Here is an 18,382-nt window from a genome sequence, read left to right as displayed (position 1 = left end):
AATTCTAAATTTCTGACTTTTTAAACTCCAGAAGCCGATATCATATAATATAATATAATATAATATAAAGGAATATTGATGGTAAATAATCACTTGTGGGTTGTACCAATGTTTTATATTTTTGTACAATTCTCCTTTAAGGGGGCGTGGCAGGGGGTGTGTCCTAAGCCTGCATACGTTTGCTGATAGGCGTCCCTCGTTCCCATCTCAGACAGTATGGAGATGTGAAATAATAATGACGATGATGATAATCTGTTGGATATCAATCATGTACTATAATGATAATAATAATAATAAAAACATCACAGTGCCCTCCTCTGGTGTCAGTGAAGAGTCCATCTCCTGCTGCCCTCAGTTAATATGGCGCTCCTGTATGGGGCGGAAGGGGCGGGGCTCCGGAAGTGATACGCGGCGCACAGTACATGGATGAGTGCAGTAATCAGGAAATGCTGCGGCGGCCATGTTGGTATACTCTGTGCAGAGTTGATCGGCTCGGAGCCTTGCTGGGAAGGTCAGACGGTGACTCGTATCACTGAAATCTCTTGGATCGTTCTCCAGCATCACAAAAATCCCAACTAGTAATAATATTGAGTGAAAACTTTTAACAGTGGGTGTACAAAAATGGCGGCGCCCTGACTTCATCCGCCATATTACTCCAATGATTGAGAAGAGAGCCGACTGCAAACATGAAGCTGATCCGAAAAGACATCGAAAAAGACAACGCGGGGTGAGCCATACACAGTACAACCTCCACCCCAGACACAAGACACTGTGTGGACTGAGAGGCAGCAAGGTAAAGGGGCAGTCATGGTGCCCTCCAATTCAATCCCCCAAAACTTTGTATGAAGTCCCCTCCATAGACTGAGGAAGATTAAAGTGGAACTAAACCCTCCTGCAGGCAAGGAAGCCGCCATCTTGGGCTCTGTATGATGCCCAGTTGCCATGGTATGGTGATCAGTTCGGCCTCCAGATATTTGATAGGTTGGTTTGTGGCATTCCAGGAATGTAACGGTTAAATCGGTGGGTTTAGTTCCACTTGAATAAGAAGACGCCCCCCCTTCTATAGCCCTCCATCCAGAGGACACATATCTCTCACTGCATGATTCTCCGCCCACTGGGCGTGTCCACCTCCACTCCGTCCTATCACATGCACAGCAGAGAAGACAGTTGTAGGCTGAGGCTTCTCTACGCGTTTCACAGGTGTGCTTCCTCAGGGGCGGGGCATTCCAAAGAGCCAGAATCATCACCAAACATATAGAGAACATAACAGAAGAATCTACAGACCATACATGGTGACACCAGGGAGCCGGGACACCCAGCACAAACGTGCTGTATACAGATTATCACTCCAAAATATCTATAGAAAAATATCTCTATATATATATATTGTGTGGTATGTGGGGGTCAGACTGCGATGTACCCCACAATACTGTCTGTGATTTTATGTTCTACCAGAAAGATGCCCATAAAACTTCCATATGAAATGTCAGTGACATCCCCCACCACCAGGAGACAGAGGAAGGAGGAAACCAGAGGGTGACCCCTACATCAACATATGTTGGGGTGTAGAGGAGAGCACTATGCCACCCTTTCTTGTTTCCTCCTGTCTGTGATGGGCATAGGTTGGGGTGTAGAGGAGAGCACTATGTCACCTTCTCTTGTCTCCTCCATGTCTGTGATGGGCACAGGTTGGGGTTGTAGATGAGAGCACTATGTCACCTTCTCTTGTGTCCTCCATGTCTGTGATGGGCACAGGTTGGGGTGTAGAGGAGAGCACTATGTCACCTTCTCTTGTGTCCTCCATGTCTGTGATGGGCACAGGTTGGGGTGTAGAGGAGAGCACTATGTCACCTTCTCTTGTGTCCTCCATGTCTGTGATGGGCACAGGTTGGGGTGTAGAGGAGAGCACTATGTCGCCCTCTCTTGTTTCCTTCATGTCTGTGATGGGCACAGGTTGGGGTGTAGAGGAGAGCACTGTCACCCTCTCTTGTGTCCTCCATGTCTGTGATGGGCACAGGTTGGGGTGTAGAGGAGAGCACTATGTCGCCCTCTCTTGTTTCCTTCATGTCTGTGATGGGCACAGGTTGGGGTTGTAGATGAGAGCACTATGTCACCCTCTCTTGTGCCCTCCATGTCTGTGATGGGCACAGGTTGGGGTGTAGAGGAGAGCACTATGTCACCTTCTCTTGTTTCCTTCATGTCTGTGATGAGCATAGGTTGGGGTGTAGAGGAGAGCACTATGTCACCTTCTCTTGTTTCCTTCATGTCTGTGATGAGCACAGGTTGGGGTGTAGAGGAGAGCACTATGTCACCTTCTCTTGTTTCCTTCATGTCTGTGATGAGCACAGGTTGGGGTGTAGAGGAGAGCACTATGTCACCTTCTCTTGTTTCCTTCATGTCTGTGATGAGCACAGGTTGGGGTGTAGAGGAGAGCACTATGTCACCTTCTCTTGTTTCCTTCATGTCTGTGATAAGCATAGGTTGGGGTGTAGAGGAGAGCACTATGTCACCTTCTCTTGTCTCCTCCATGTCTGTGATGGGCACAGGTTGGGGTTGTAGATGAGAGCACTATGTCACCCTCTCTTGTGTCCTCCATGTCTGTGATGGGCACAGGTTGGGGTGTAGAGGAGAGCACTATGTCACCTTCTCTTGTTTCCTTCATGTCTGTGATGAGCACAGGTTGGGGTGTAGAGGAGAGCACTATGTCACCCTCTCTTGTGTCCTCCATATCTGTGATGGGCACAGGTTGGGGTGTAGAGGAGAGCACTATGTCACCTTCTCTTGTCTCCTCCATGTCTGTGATGGGCACAGGTTGGGGTGTAGAGGAGAGCACTATGTCACCCTCTCTTGTGTCCTCCATGTCTGTGATGAGCATAGGTTGGGGTGTAGAGGAGAGCACTATGTCACCCTCTCTTGTTTCCTCCATGTCTGTGATGGGCACAGGTTGGGGTGTAGAGGAGAGCACTATGTCACCCTCTCTTGTGTCCTCCATGTCTGTGATGAGCACAGGTTGGGGTGTAGAGGAGAGCACTATGTCACCCTCTCTTGTGTCCTCCATGTCTGTGATGGGCACAGGTTGGGGTGTAGAGGAGAGCACTGTCACCCTCTCTGGCTTCCTCCTTCCTCTGTCTCCTGGTGGCGGCGGATGTCACCGACATTTCATATGGAAGTTGTATCTTTCTGGTAGTGTGGGGTATATGGTAGTCTGACCCCCGTATACTATATATAGGTGGATATGTATTATTTTCTATTAATGTATTTTGGAGTGATAGAAGGTCTGTATAAAGTGTGACTGTGAGGGACGTCCCGCCTCTCTGGTGTCACCATGTATGATCTGTAGATTCTTCTCTTTATGTTTGGTGAATATTTTGGTTCTTCTTATTTCCATCATCTACAAGGCCCCTCCCCTGAGGAAGCCCACCTGTGAAACGCGTAGAGGAATCGCAGCCTGCAACGGTGTTCTCTGCTGTGTATACCATAGGACGGAGCAGGACACACCCAGTGGGCGGAGTCTGTGTAGTGCGGTACGGAGAAGTGTCCTCTATGGATGGAATATAGAGGGGGAGGGGGGCCCTTCCTATTACACTTCCTGTTCTGATAATCCTCCAATCCGTGGAAGGTGACTGCAGACAAGGAGAGTATTGGGGGAGGGGAGGGGGGGAGCGGTGCACCATTACTGTCCCTCCACCTTCCCGCCTCTCAGGCAGGTTCTTTTTTGCTCCATTATTTTTTGATGCGCTGCTGGATCCCCGGCACACGGTACAACTTCCACCCCGACCGCGGTACAACCTCCACCCCGCACACGGTACAACCTCCACCCCGAACACGGTACAACCTCCACCCCGAACACGGTACAACCTCCACCCCGCACACGGTACAGCCTCCACCCCGCACACGGTACAGCCTCCACCCCGCACACGGTACAGCCTCCACCCCGCACACGGTACAGCCTCCACCCCGCACACGGTACAACCTCCACCGCGCACACGGTACAACCTCCACCGCGCACACGGTACAACCTCCACCGCGCACACGGTACAACCTCCACCGCGCACACGGTACAACCTCCACCGCGCACACGGTACAACCTCCACCCCGCCCACGGTACAACCTCCACCCCGCCCACGGTACAACCTCCACCCCGCCCACGGTACAACCTCCACCCCGCCCACGGTACAACCTCCACCCCGCACACGGTACAACCTCCACCCCGCACACGGTACAACCTCCACCCCGCACACGGTACAACCTCCACCCCGCACACGGTACAAATTCCACCCCAAAATTCCACCCCGCACACGGTACAAATTCCACCCCGCACACGGTACAAATTCCACCCCGCACACGGTACAAATTCCACCCCGCACACGGTACAAATTCCACCCCGCACACGGTACAAATTCCACCCCGCACACGGTACAACTTCCCATAACACCTGTATGTACGGACTCTGCATAGTATCACTTCTCTTGTCCTGTGTTGGGGGATGGGAATAGCATCATGTGACTTCTCTCTCCCAGTCAGGTGACGTTGCTCCCGGATGAGGCGGAGGACATGTGGCACACCTATAACCTGCTGCAGGTGGGGGATAGCCTGCAAGCCTCCACTATCAGGTATGTACTCCTCTGGGGCGGAGTTGTGGGGTGGGGGCGGAGTTGTGGGGTGGGTGATGATGTCACTGTGTCTGCTTGTAGGAAGGTGCAGACGGAGTCCGCTACAGGAAGTGTTGGCAGCACCCGGGTCCGGACCACACTCACCATCCGGATAGAGACCATCGACTTCGACTCCCAGGTCTGCCAGCTCCGGGTGAAAGGCACCAACATCCAGGAGAACCAGTATGTCAAGGTGAGGGCTCCACCCCTTCATACCCCGCCCCTGTGCCCCCTCACACTTCTCCCCCCTGTGCTCCACCCCTTCATACCCCGCCCCCGTGCCCCCTCACACTCCTCCCCTGTGCTCCACTCCTTCATACCCCGCCCCCCGTGCCCCCTCACATTCCTCCCCCTGTGCTCCACTCCTTCATACCCCGCCCCCGTGCCCCCTCACACTCCTCCTCCCGTGCTTCTCCCCCCGTGTTCCACCCCTTCATACCCCGCCCTGTGCCCCCTCACACTCCTCCCCTGTGCTCCACTCCTTCATACCCCGCCCCCCGTGCCCCCTCACATTCCTCCCCCTGTGCTCCACTCCTTCATACCCCGCCCCCGTTCCCCCTCACACTCCTCCTCCCGTGCTTCTCCCCCTGTGCTCCACTCCTTCATACCCCGCCCCCGTGCCCCCTCACACTCCTCCTCCCGTGCTTCTCCCCCCGTGTTCCACCCCTTCATACCCCGCCCTGTGCCCCCTCACACTCCTCCCCCTGTGCTCCACTCCCTCATACCCCGCCCCCGTGCCCCCTCACACTCCTCCCCCCGTGCTTCTCCCCCCGTGTTCCACCCCTTCATACCCCGCCCTGTGCCCCCTCACACTCCTCCCCCTGTGCTCCACTCCCTCATACCCCGCCCCCGTGCCCCCTCACACTCCTCCCCCCGTGCTCCTCCCCTTCATACCCTGCCCCATGCCCCCTCACACTCCTCCCCTTGTGCTCCATTCCTCCCCACCCGTGCTCCTCCCCTTCATAACCCGCCCCCGTGCCCCCTCACACTCCTCCCCCTGTGCTCCACTCCTTCATACCCCGCCCCTGTGCCCCCTCACACTCCTCCCCCGTTCTCCACCCCTTCATACCCCGCCCCCGTGCCCCCTCACACTCCTCCCCCTGTGCCCCTCCCCTTCATACCCCACCCCCCCTGCCCCCTCACACTCCTCCCCCAGTGCTCCACTCCGCCCAATGTTCTCCTCCTCCTCTGCTCCACCCTCTCACGCTCCTCCCCCTGTGAGGTCTGGGCCCCCCGTCTCTCATCTGTCTCCTCTTGTCTGCAGATGGGGGCCTATCACACCATTGAGCTGGAACCGAACCGCAAGTTCACCCTGGCCAAGAAGCAGTGGGACAGCATTGTGCTGGAGAGGATCGGTAAGAGAGGACCATCGGACTGCACCCTACTGCACACATTGTTACTATGAATAGTCCTTGTGATCTTCACACACTGGGGTCAAGGGTATAACATACATCGGTACTGAGCCTGATAGATGAGTGTGTGCCAGCAGAGGGTGGCATACATGGGTACTGAGCACAATGAATAGTGGGTGCCGGAAGAGGGTGGCATACATCGGTACTGAGCCCAATGATTAGTGGGTGCCAGCAGAGGGTGGCATACATTGGTGCTGTGCCTGATAGATGTGTGTGTGCTGGCAGAGGGTGGTATACATGGGTACTGAGCCCGGTAGATGAGTGTGTGCCGGCAGAGGGTGGTATACATGGGTACTGAGCCCGGTAATGTGTGTGTGTGTGTGTGTGTGTGTGTGTGTGTTGGCAGAGGGTGGTATACATGGGTACTGTGACCGGTAGATGAGTGTGTGCCGGCAGAGGGTGGTATACATGGGTACTGAGCCCGGTAATGTGTGTGTGTGTGTGTTGGCAGAGGGTGGTATACATGGGTACTGTGACCGGTAGATGTGTGTGCTGGCAGAGGGTGGCATTCATGGGTACTGAGCCCGGTAGATGATGAGTGTGGGTGCCGGCAGAGGGTGGCATTCATGGGTACTGAGCCCGGTAGATGAGTGTGTGCCGGCAAAGGGTGGCATACATGGGTACTGAGCCCGGTAGATGAGTGTGTGCCGGCAAAGGGTGGCATACATGGGTACTGAGCCCGGTAGATGAGTGTGTGCTGGCAGAGGGTGGCATACATGGGTACTGAGCCCGGTAGATGATTGGATGCCTTTCCTCTAGTAAACTCTCTTTCCTTAGAGCAGGCCTGTGACCCGGCCTTGAGTGCTGATGTTGCGGCAGTGGTCATGCAGGAAGGACTCGCCCACATCTGTCTGGTCACACCCAGTATGACTCTCCTCCGTGCCAAGATAGAGACCAACATCCCGCGCAAGAGGAGGGGTAACTGCACCCAACATGAAAAGGTGCCCAGTGATTGGCTGCATTCTATCTTCTGTGACTCTCTATGACACCTTCCCGGGATTCTGTCCTCCCCGGTGTCTCCCGTCCTCCATGTTTTCTTCCTGTGCGCCTCCTAAACACATCCCCATCATCCCTTTCCTCCTCCCAGCTACCTCTCTGATGCCGTCCACCACAGCTTCCTGTGTGCCTCATGTCCTTAGTCTTCTTCTCCTACCTCTTCCCTTCATTGGGTCCTCCTCCTCCTCCTCCTCCTCCTCCTCCTCCTCCTCCTCCATCTCCTCCTCCTCCATCTCCTCCATCTCCATCTCCTCCTGGACACCTTCCATTGATCCCGTCTCTACCTCTTCTTCCTGTGTGCCTCTCATCCTCCCATTCTGTCTTCCCATGTCCCTCTCTGGCACCTTCCCTTAATCCTGTCCTTCATCTTCTCCTTCTCTGTGCCTCTCGGATATCTTGCCTCGATGGTGTCCTTCATCTTCTCTTCCCCTGATTTGGTCCTTCATATTATCTTTGTGCCTCTTGTCTCTCAGGCTCTGGACAAGTTCTATGAACAGGTCATGCAGGGAATTATCCGTCACATCAACTTTGATGGTAAGTCCTCACTGTACCCTGAGTGTTCCTCTGAGCTCCGCCCTGAACCCCAATTCTGCCCATCTCACCCCTCCGTGCCATCTTCTTCTTGTCCTCAGTGGTGAAGGTGGTTTTGGTGGCGTCTCCGGGGTTTGTCCGGGAACAGTTCTGCGAGTTCCTTTTCCTTCAAGCCGTGAAACAAGATCTGAAGACGATCCTGGAAAACCGAGGGAAGTTCGTGCAAGTGCACAGCTCATCCGGACACAAGCACTCCCTCACAGGTACTCCCGACACGGGCACTCCCTCACAGGTACTCCCGACACGGGCACTCCCTCACAGGTACTCCCGACACGGGCACTCCCGACACGGGCACTCCCTCACAGGTACTCCCGACACGGGCACTCCCGACACGGGCACTCCCTCACAGGTACTCCCACAGCTCCCCCAGACACGGGTACTCCCGACACGGGCACTCCCGACACGGGGACTCCCTCACAGGTACTCCCGACACGGGCACTCCCTCACAGGTACTCCCGACACGGGCACTCCCTCACAGGTACTCCCGACACGGGCACTCCCTCACAGGTACTCCCGACACGGGCACTCCCTCACAGGTACTCCCGACACGGGCACTCCCTCACAGGTACTCCCGACACGGGCACTCCCGACACGGGCACTCCCGACACGGGCACTCCCGACACGGGCACTCCCTCACAGGTACTCCCGACACGGGTACTCCCGGCCCAGGTACTCCCTCACAGGTACTCCCGACACAGGTACTGCCTCACAGGTACTCCCACACAGCCCCTCCAGACACGAGTCCTCCCACAGCCCCTCCAGACACGGGTCCTCCCACAGCCCCTCCAGACACGGGTCCTCCCACAGCCCCTCCAGACACGGGTCCTCCCACAGCCCCTCCAGACACGGGTCCTCCCACAGCCCCTCCAGACACGAGTCCTCCCACAGCCCCTCCAGACACGAGTCCTCCCACACATTCATCAGGTTTATCATCTCCAGATGTGGCAAAACTCCCCCCCCTTTCAGTGGGGGCAGTGTGGACTGCCATATAAAATTCCCCCGCCATTAGGCAGGGTGGGGGGCTGATGGGGAGTTTGTCAATTTTTATATTTATTCTGTGTAGTATAATCAAATTTTCTTTTCACATTTGTATTTTCAGAGGTTCTAACTGATCCCACTGTCACTGCCAGGCTAGCAGATACAAAGGTGAGCGTGTGTGTCCCCCGTGTCACCCTCTAGCTTTGTGTGTCCCCCGTGTCACCCTCTAGCTTTGTGTGTCTCCCGTGTCACCCTCTAGCTTTGTGTGTCTCCCGTGTCACCCTCTAGCTTTGTGTGTCTCCCGTGTCACCCTCTAGCTTTGTGTGTCTCCCGTGTCACCCTCTAGCTTTGTGTGTCTCCCGTGTCACCCTCTAGCTTTGTGTGTCCCCCGTGTCACCCTCTAGCTTTGTGTGTCACCCTCTAGCTTTGTGTGTCCCCCGTGTCACCCTCTAGCTTTGTGTGTCCCCCCTCTAGCTTTGTGTGTCCCCCCTCTAGCTTTGTGTGTCCCCCGTGTCACCCTCTAGCTTTGTGTGTCCCCCGTGTCACCCTCTAGCTTTGTGTGTCCCCCGTGTCACCCTCTAGCTTTGTGTGTCCCCCGTGTCACCCTCTAGCTTTGTGTGTCCCCCGTGTCACCCTCTAGCTTTGTGTGTCCCCCGTGTCACCCTCTAGCTTTGTGTGTCCCCCGTGTCACCCTCTAGCTTTGTGTGTCCCCCGTGTCACCCTCTAGCTTTGTGTGTCTCCCGTGTCACCCTCTAGCTTTGTGTGTCCCCCGTGTCACCCTCTAGCTTTGTGTGTCCCCCGTGTCACCCTCTAGCTTTGTGTGTCTCCCGTGTCACCCTCTAGCTTTGTGTGTCTCCCGTGTCACCCTCTAGCTTTGTGTGTCTCCCGTGTCACCCTCTAGCTTTGTGTGTCTCCCGTGTCACCCTCTAGCTTTGTGTGTCTCCCGTGTCACCCTCTAGCTTTGTGTGTCTCCCGTGTCACCCTCTAGCTTTGTGTGTCTCCCGTGTCACCCTCTAGCTTTGTGTGTCCCCCGTGTCACCCTCTAGCTTTGTGTGTCTCCCGTGTCACCCTCTAGCTTTGTGTGTCTCCCGTGTCACCCTCTAGCTTTGTGTGTCTCCCGTGTCACCCTCTAGCTTTGTGTCACCCTCTAGCTTTGTGTCACCCTCTAGCTTTGTGTGTCACCCTCTAGCTTTGTGTGTCCCCCGTGTCACCCTCTAGCTTTGTGTGTCACCCTCTAGCTTTGTGTGTCACCCTCTAGCTGTGCGTCTCCCGTGTCACCCTCTAGCTGTGTGTCCCCCCCCCCCCTCCATTTCACCCTCCATTTTTCCTTCTCTCTCTACACTGGCAAACTAATGGTCTTTTTTTCATGATTTCAGGCAGCTGCTGAAATTAAAGCCCTGACCGACTTCTACAAAATGCTGCAGCATGAGCCTGACCGGGCGTTCTATGGGTAAGACCCCTGGGTGCCCCCCAGATCTATGCCATCTTCTGTCTCCTAGATTAAGTCCCCTCTGTGCCTCCAGACCCCGTCCTCTCCCCCTCTGTACCTCCAGACCCCGTCCTCTCCCCCTCTGTACCTCCAGACCCCGTCCTCTCCCCCTCTGTACCTCCAGACCCCGTCCTCTCCCCCTCTGTGCCTCCAGACCCCGTCCTCTCCCCCTCTGTGCCTCCAGACCCCGTCCTCTCCCCCTCTGTACCTCCAGACCCCGTCCTCTCCCCCTCTGTACCTCCAGACCCCGTCCTCTCCCCCTCTGTGCCTCCAGACCCCGTCCTCTCCCCCTCTGTACCTCCAGACCCCGTCCTCTCCCCCTCTGTGCCTCCAGACCCCGTCCTCTCCCCCTCTGTGCCTCCAGACCCCGTCCTCTCCCCCTCTGTACCTCCAGACCCCGTCCTCTCCCCCTCTGTACCTCCAGACCCCGTCCTCTCCCCCTCTGTGCCTCCAGACCCCGTCCTCTCCCCCTCTGTACCTCCAGACCCCGTCTTCTCTCCCTCTCTGTACCTCCAGACCCCGTCTTCTCTCCCTCTCTGTACCTCCAGACCCCGTCTTCTCTCCCTCTCTGTACCTCCAGACCCCGTCTTCTCCCCCTCTCTGTACCTCCAGACCCCGTCTTCTCTCCCTCTCTGTACCTCCAGACCCCGTCTTCTCTCCCTCTCTGTACCTCCAGACCCCGTCTTCTCTCCCTCTCTGTACCTCCAGACCCCGTCTTCTCTCCCTCTCTGTACCTCCAGACCCCGTCTTCTCCCCCTCTGTGCCTCCCAGGCCCTGTCCTCTCCCCCTCTGTACCTCCAGACCCCGTCCTCTCTCTCCCTCTGTACCTCCAGACCCCATCTTCTCCCCCTCTGTACCTCTGTCCCCTGTGGTAGCAGTCTCCACCATGATAAATAGGCCATATTGTGTTGGGGAAATCCATGCGTTTATGATGTAGGTCTCGTGTTTCCTGTTTTCCTGAGAGCAGGTCAGGTCATGACGGATGTGCCGCCCTCGGGGTTATCAGTCGTTCTCACCTGCAGATCCTTATCTGCTCCTCCGTATCGCCACACCCTGATCCCTGGCACTGGTCCTGGGCACCCACCCTGCCTCGCAGAGCTAACATCTGGTGTACTGAGAGAACCCCCTTCACCCTCTGCCAGAGCACCAACGTGTCTGCACCCGCTCTGCTCCACCCAAACTAGCACAGCTCCGCTCTGAAGTCTTCCCTGTCCCGGGACACTGTTCCAGGATAGACATGTCTGATATCTCTATCCTCACACTTCCCTTCTGAATGCAGAGCCCTCACAACACTGCCCACTGCCCTTCTCGTGGTGCTATCTGCCTTACAGACAACAATGTCATGTGACTGATCTGGTTAAACATACAGTGCCTGGAAAAAGTATTCATACCCCTTGAAATTCCCCACATTTTGTGACAACCAAAACCATAAATGTATTTTATTGAGATTTTATGTGATGGACCAACACAAAGTGTCACATAATTGTGAAGTGGAAGGAAAATGATAAATGATGCAAATAAATATGTGAAAAATGTGGGGGAGGGGCATTTGTATGGCGCCCCCCGGAGTCAATACTTTGTAGAGCCCCCCTTTCTCTACAAGTCTTTTTGGGGGTGTCTCTACCAGCTTTGCCCATCTAGAGAGGACATTTCTGCCCATTCTTCTTCTTTGTAGAATATCTCAAGCTCTGTCAGATTGGATGGAGAGCGTCTGTGATCAGCAATTTTCAAGTCTTGCCACAGATTCTCAATGGGATTTAGGTCTGGACTGTGACTGGGCCATTCTAACACATGAATATGCTTTGATGTAAACCATTCCATTGTAGCTCTGGCTGGATGTTTCGGGTCGTTGTCCTGCTGGAAGGGGAACCTCCGCCCCGGTCTCAAGTCTTCTGCCGACTCTAACAGGTTTTCTTCTAAGATTGTCCTGTATTTGTCTCCATCCATCTTCCCATCAACTCTGACCAGCTTCCCTGTCCCTGCTGAAGAAAACCATCCCCACCACATGATGCTGCCACCACCATGTCTCACGGTGGGGATGGTGTGTTCGGGGGATGGGCGGTGTTAGTTTCCCCCACACATAGCGTTTTGCTTTTAGGCCATAAAGTAGAATTTTGGTCTCCTCTGACCAGATCACCTTCTTCCACATGTTTGCTGCCCCCTCCCCCACATGGCTTCTCACAAACTACAAACAGGACTTCTTATGACTTTCTTTCTCCAATGTCTTTCTTCTTGTCACTCTTCCATAAAGGGCAGATTTGTGGAGAGACGACTAATAGTTGTCCTGTGGACAGATTCTCCCCCCTGAGCTGTGGATCTCTGCAGCTCCTCCAGAGTTACCATGGACCTCTTGGCTCTTCTCTGATGAATGCTCTCCTTGCCCGGCCCGGTCAGTTTAGGTGGAGGGCCATGTCTTGGTAGGTTTGCAGTTGTGCCATACTCTTTCCATTCTCCGATGATGGATTGAACAGAGCTCCGTGAGATGGTCAAAGCTTGGGAGATTTTATTATAACCCAACCCTGCTTTATACTTCTCCACAACTTCATCCCTGACCTGTCTGGTGTGTTCCTTGGCCTTCATGATGCTGTTTGTTCACTAAGGTTCTCTAACAAACCTCTGAGGGCTTCACAGAACAGCTGTATTTATACTGAGATTAAATTACACACAAGTGGACTCTATTTACTAATCAGGTGACTTCTGAGGGCAATTGGTTCCTCTAGATTTTAGTTACGGGTATCGGAGAAAAGGGGGCGCCATACAAATGCCCCTCTCCCCCAACACTTTTCACATATTTATTTGTATCATTTATCATTTTCCTTCCACTTCACAATTATGTGACACTTTGTGTTGGTCCATCACATAAAATCCCAATAAAATACATTTGTTTTTTGGTTATAACATGAGAAAATCTGGAAAATTTCAATTGCTATGATTGATTTTCCCTGTAAATTGGATGGATCGTGTAGATAGACCCTCTCACCATTTAGTTGCTGGTAAAGCTTTAATTACGATTGCCCATTTAGATTGGAGTGCTCAATGCTTCTGGATACCCCTCAGGTAGATGGTCTCCTGCCCCAGGAGAAGCTGACCTAGCTGCAGGGTGAGGTTCAGCAACTCCGATCCTGATGATGGTCTTCCCGATGGAGCTGCGTGTGAGTGGTGAAATTGGTGGTGTCCCCGTTCAAAGTGGTTCCGTTTCTTCAGTTCTACTCGGGAACCTCGCAATGGAACATTCTCAGGTTGTGGGAGTCTCTTTGGTCAGGATGATTTGGTTATATCCAGGTGCCAAGAGTTCCTTGTCATGGTGGCTTTAGTGCCCACCATTGATGGTTGTCAGACCGGTTCTCCCCTTACAATGGAAGATGGGTGCCAGTCTTCTGGGTTGGGGTGGAGTTGTGTGTCTTTAGGGTTGTTGGTCTCTTCAGAATGAACCTTTCCAATCAACATCCAGCAGTTCTAAGTTGGTGTACCTCATTGGACATCCTTCTGACCAGCCACCCGGTCCAAATTCAGACAAGGCCTACATTGGGGGGGACATCAGGGGGACGTTCTTTTGCTCCGGGAGAAGTTGAAGTTATTTGGAAACCTCAATCTTGATATTGGTCTTCCCTGTGGAGCTACACCCTGAGTGGTGGGATTGGTGGTGTCCCCCATTGAAGTGATTCTACTCAGGAACCCAGCAATGGAACATTCCCCAGGTGTGGGACAGTCTTTCTCTAGTCAGTACGATTTTGGTTGCACGCAAAGACCAAGATGTCCTTGTCATGGTGGCTTCTGTTGCCCAAGGGCAGATTTATTCTCCACTTACAATGGAAGATGGATGCTAGTCTTCTGGGTTGAGTTCTAACCCCCCCCTGTTTTTTCAGGGTTGTTGGTCTCTTTAGACTCAACCCTTCCAATCAACATCCAGCAGTTCCAAGATAGTCTACCTCATTGGCCATCCTTTTGACCAGTCAGCTGGTCCAAATTCAAACTTGTGGGTTATCATTGGGGGAGGGGGCATCAGGAGTTTTTGAGGTGGATGTCCTCCTGCCCCAGGGGAAGTCCCACCTCCATTCCTGACATTGGTCTTCTCCATGGAGCTACATGTGGGTGGTGGGGTTGGTGGTGTCCCGCTTTGAAGTGGTTCTACTCAGGAAAACTGCAATGGGACATTCCCAGGGCATGGGGCAGTCAAGATTTCCTTGTCATGGTGGCTTCTTTTCCCGCAGTTGTCAGACTTGTTCTCTCCTTACAATGGAAAATTGAGGTCAGTCTTCTCGGGTGGGGCAATGTTCTGAGCCCTCTGTTCAGGGTTGTTGGTCTCCTGAGATTAAACACTTCCAGTTAACATTCTGGAGAGCCGAGCTAGTCCCCTTGGCTCATTGGACCTCCTTCTGACCAGCCATTTGGGCCAAATTCATTGGAGAAAGTTGTGGCTTACATCGGGAATGTTGTGGTGAAGGCGGAGTCCCTCCTGGGTGGAGTTTCATGATCCAGCAATCTCCGCGTTGCGCACTTCTGGGGTGGAGAACTCGAGGGCAGATTTTCTTAGCAGACAAGATCTGCTTCCATGGAACGGTCCCTCCATCAGGACATGTGACACCAGTAGAATTGTTCCTCCCTGGCCTGTCCTCCTGCCATCTTCCTCCATCTCTTGATGTTTCCTTCCTAGGATTAAACATGTGGAGAGAGCGAACGAGGGTCTGGCCATCGATACGTTGCTGGTGACAGACGAGCTGTTCAGGTGAGTGCGGTTCACCTACAATGTGCTCTCCTGATGGTTGTGTAGGCCGCAGATTCCCTGACACTCTGTATCCTCTCTCTCCAGACATCAGGACGTGCCAACACGAAGCCGATATGTGAGACTGGTGGACAGCGTGAAAGACAACGGGGGAACCGTAAGGTGGGTGGGGAAATGATGGTGCAGAACGTCCTCGGGGTGTGTGCCTTGGAGGCGGAGTGATAATCGGGGGCAGTGCTTTTGTGTAGGGACGTCAAAAAGCCATTCGGCAAGGAGGGGGTGCGCAGGTGACGTGGGTGGAGAAATGATACGGTAGATGCTCCTCGGGTGTGTGTCTTGGAGATGGGGTGATAATGGGGGGTGGGGGCTATGTGTAGTTACGTCACAGGAGATATTGGGCAGATGATGTGGGCAGAGAAATGATAGGGTAGATGCTCCTCAGGTGTGTGTCTTGGGGTTTTGTATATGGACATCACAAAAGCCATTGGGCAGAAGGAGAAGAGCAGATGCTCCTCAGGAATGTGTCCTAAAGGTGAGGCAATAACGCAGGGGTGGAGCTTTGTGTAAGGACATCACAGGAGCTATTGGGCAGAAGGAGGTGGGCGGGGAAATCATAGAGCGGATGGTCCTCGGGGGATGTCTTGAGGGGCAGGACTATGTGTAAGGATATCATAGGAGCTATTGGACAGGAGGAGGTGGGCGGGGCAATCATAGAGCGGATGGTCCTCGGGGGATGTCTTGAGGGGCAGGGTTTTGTGTAAGGATATCACAGGAGCTATTGGACAGGAGGAGGTGGGCGGGGAAATCATAGAGCGGATGGTCCTCGGGGGATGTGTCTTGAGGGGCAGGACTTTGTGTAGGGACATCACAAGAGCTATTGGGCAGAAGGGGGTAAGCAGATTATGTGGGTGGGGAAATGATAGAGTAGGCAATACTTGGGGGTGGGGTTTTTATGAGGGGTGGAGCTTTGTGATTTGAATAAGTGACCTCATTGTACATCATATGATATTTCATGGTCTGTGTGGGTGTGTCGGAGGGGGGGGGGATGTTTGGACCTGCCTGCTTGGGGTTGGTCACATGGGGTGGGCTACTATGAATTCTGTAAAACAAAACGATATAAAGTTGGCGCACAAATGAATGGTCTCTTTAAGAGCGCTTGACAATCGCGTGGGATGTTCCTTTATTTAAATAAATGTCCTGTAGATGGTCTCAATGTGCGGCTGTTAACCCATTATGGACTTGGCAAAAAATGGATGCAGCAGAAAAAACGATCAAAAACAGCGCACCAAAGGGACTAGTAGATTGATGTGAAAAAGACTTTAAAATGTCATTTATTAAATGTAAAAAATGAACACAGACATCTGATCCCTGCAGGATCTAAAACACATAAAAAATATAAAAAAACACCAATCATAAAACGGACAGATGTTTGATAATGAAAAGCTCCTCAGATCTCTCAATTATAACTTTGGAAAGGTGAAAACCAAAGACCAATGTGCACAGCTATCGAATGCCTAATGAATGCAATCAATCATCTGAAAGAACCCAGAGCGTTGTATGAAAAGTCAGTGTAAACGAATGGAACAATGTTCCTAGGGACACTCACTTCATAGGTGTTCAATGGGCTGCAGAGCTGATGAGTCAAGTCTGATGACCGAGGGGGGAGGTGTTTATTTCAGCGCCATCTGAAGCGTTCGGCTTGGAGGCAGAGGTGTAATGCTGCACGCTGGGTGGTAAGGATCAAGCTTAGTCACCAGATGATATCAGCTGTACACATAGGCAGCTTAGAGAACGCTGCACTGCTTGCAGCGCCGCTTGTCCGAGCAGCTGTGGATCACATGAGAGGCTTGTCACGTGGAAGGCTGTGAAGGGGAAGGTTGCTATGCCGACTCTCCTGCTTACATGTTTCGCGCTCCTGCGCTTTGTCAAAATCAGATGATTGATTGCATTCATTAGGCATTCGATAGCTGTGCACATTGGTCTTTGGTTTTCACCTTTCCAAAGTTATAATTGAGAGATCTGAGGAGCTTTTCATTATCAAACATCTGTCCGTTTTACGATTGGTGTTTTTTTTTTAATATTTTTTATGTGTTTTAGATCCTGCAGGGATCAGATGTCTGTGTTCATTTTTTACATTTAATAAATGACATTTTAAAGTCTTTTTCACATCAATCTACTAGTCCCTTTGGTGCGCTGTTTTTGATCGTTTTTTCTACTATGAATTCTGGGAGTTTTTACTCTTCTCCTCCTTCTTGTTTCAGGATATTCTCCAGCCTGCACGTGTCCGGAGAACGTAAGTAGCTTTATGGGGTGGTGGTTTCAGGGATGGTCAGTAGAAGATCTGTCAGGAGGGTTAAGAAGGGATTAGATTTGATGGCTGTGGAATGATGGAAAGGAGTTTCGAGAAGCTGTGTGATGAAGTTCATAGTGATAACGGGAGGGGGGACTTCTGATGGCTTATAGGGTTCCAAGGTGAGAGTCTGCAGAAGGGGCTGATCTGTGTCAGACATTTGTGAACACAGCCAAGAACTGCACAGGCAGCAGGATTTAGGATCTGGGCAGTACCCAGAGTACCAGGGACAGGCTGGCCCACGTGGGGGGAGGTACCAGGGACAGGCTGGCCCATATGCTGAATATAATAAAGGGGTTCATGTCATTGAATGGTGGATGTTTTTTGTTTTTTAGAACTGAACCAGCTGACGGGAGTGGCGGCCATCCTGCGATTTCCGGTGGCTGACGGCTCAGATGAGGAGTCCAGCTCAGGAGAAGACTGAAGCTCTGAGGAAGACTCGCCCTGTCCCCTCCCATGTCTGACTTTATGCGGACCCGCCCTCTCTCAGATCTGGCTCCTCCCCCGCCCAATGTGTGGCTCTGCATGGAGATACAATGGAAGCCTAATTGACTGAATGGCCGTTATTTATTATACAGGATACGGGGCGTGCGCTGGGGGAGATCAATGCTATCACTGTGATGTCATTGGTATATGAGGTCACATAATGTCATCTGCCATGGTCCAGCAATAAAAGATGTGGAGTGTGGACCACATTGTGTCCCTGTAATCTGAATGTCATTCTTTCCCGGGTCTGTACACCCGCTGTGCCCATTATGAGGGGTTCTCACCATCCCTGTACACCCGCTGTGCCCATTATGAGGGGTTCCCACCATCGCTGTGCCCATTATGAGGGGTTCCCACCATCACTGTACACGCACTGTGCCAATTATGAGGGGTTCCCACCATCCCTGTGCTGAGTTCCCAGGTCTGTACACCCGCTGTGCCCATTATGAGGGGTTCCCACCATCCCTGGTCTGTACGCCCGCTGTGCCCATTATGAGGCGTTCCCGGGTCTGTACACCCGCTGTGCCCATTATGAGGAGTTCCCTGGTCTGTACACCCTCTGTGCCCATTTTGAGAGGTTCCCACCATCCCTGTACACCCACTGTGCCCATTATGAGGGGTTCCCACCATCCCTGTACACCCGCTGTGCCCATTATTAGGGGTTCCCACCATCCCTGTGCCTATTTCCCCGGTCTGTACGCCCGC

At 53.1% G+C, this 18,382-nt stretch overlaps 1 protein-coding gene across 2 annotated transcripts; it reads left to right on the top strand.

Annotated features, from left to right (window-relative positions):
- Positions 1-450: 450 nt before the first annotated feature.
- On the top strand, positions 451-17,900 carry PELO (pelota mRNA surveillance and ribosome rescue factor). 2 transcript variants are annotated; one of them, XM_077494052.1, is made up of 13 exons: positions 451-727; positions 4,521-4,613; positions 4,695-4,845; positions 5,917-6,007; positions 6,842-7,005; positions 7,534-7,594; positions 7,693-7,854; positions 8,751-8,797; positions 10,006-10,079; positions 14,773-14,844; positions 14,929-15,003; positions 17,103-17,134; positions 17,527-17,900. In XM_077494052.1, the coding sequence occupies exons 1-13, from the start codon at positions 687-689 to the stop codon at positions 17,613-17,615; spliced, it is 1,152 nt and encodes a 383-aa protein (XP_077350178.1). In that variant the 5' UTR covers positions 451-686; the 3' UTR covers positions 17,616-17,900. The 2 variants fall into 2 exon arrangements, with proteins under 2 accessions (XP_077350178.1, XP_077350179.1); XM_077494053.1 differs by having other exon boundaries at positions 452-793.
- Positions 17,901-18,382: the final 482 nt, after the last annotated feature.

This window comes from Lithobates pipiens, unplaced genomic scaffold (genome assembly GCF_037356315.1).
Source record: "Lithobates pipiens isolate NorthernLeopardFrog02 unplaced genomic scaffold, aLitPip1_a1.2 Scaffold_22, whole genome shotgun sequence".
NCBI lineage: Eukaryota > Metazoa > Chordata > Amphibia > Anura > Ranidae > Lithobates > Lithobates pipiens.
This window is presented reverse-complemented; position numbering and strand designations above follow the sequence as displayed.

Bases quoted from the DNA above. Each gene is read 5' to 3' on its own strand.
- PELO (XM_077494052.1), top strand. From the start codon at position 687: ATGAAGCTGATCCGAAAAGACATCGAAAAAGACAACGCGGG. The intron at 728-4,520 runs GTGAGCCATACA...TCTCTCTCCCAG, and splicing joins ATCGAAAAAGACAACGCGGG to TCAGGTGACGTTGCTCCCGG. The intron at 4,614-4,694 runs GTATGTACTCCT...GTCTGCTTGTAG, and splicing joins CTGCAAGCCTCCACTATCAG to GAAGGTGCAGACGGAGTCCG.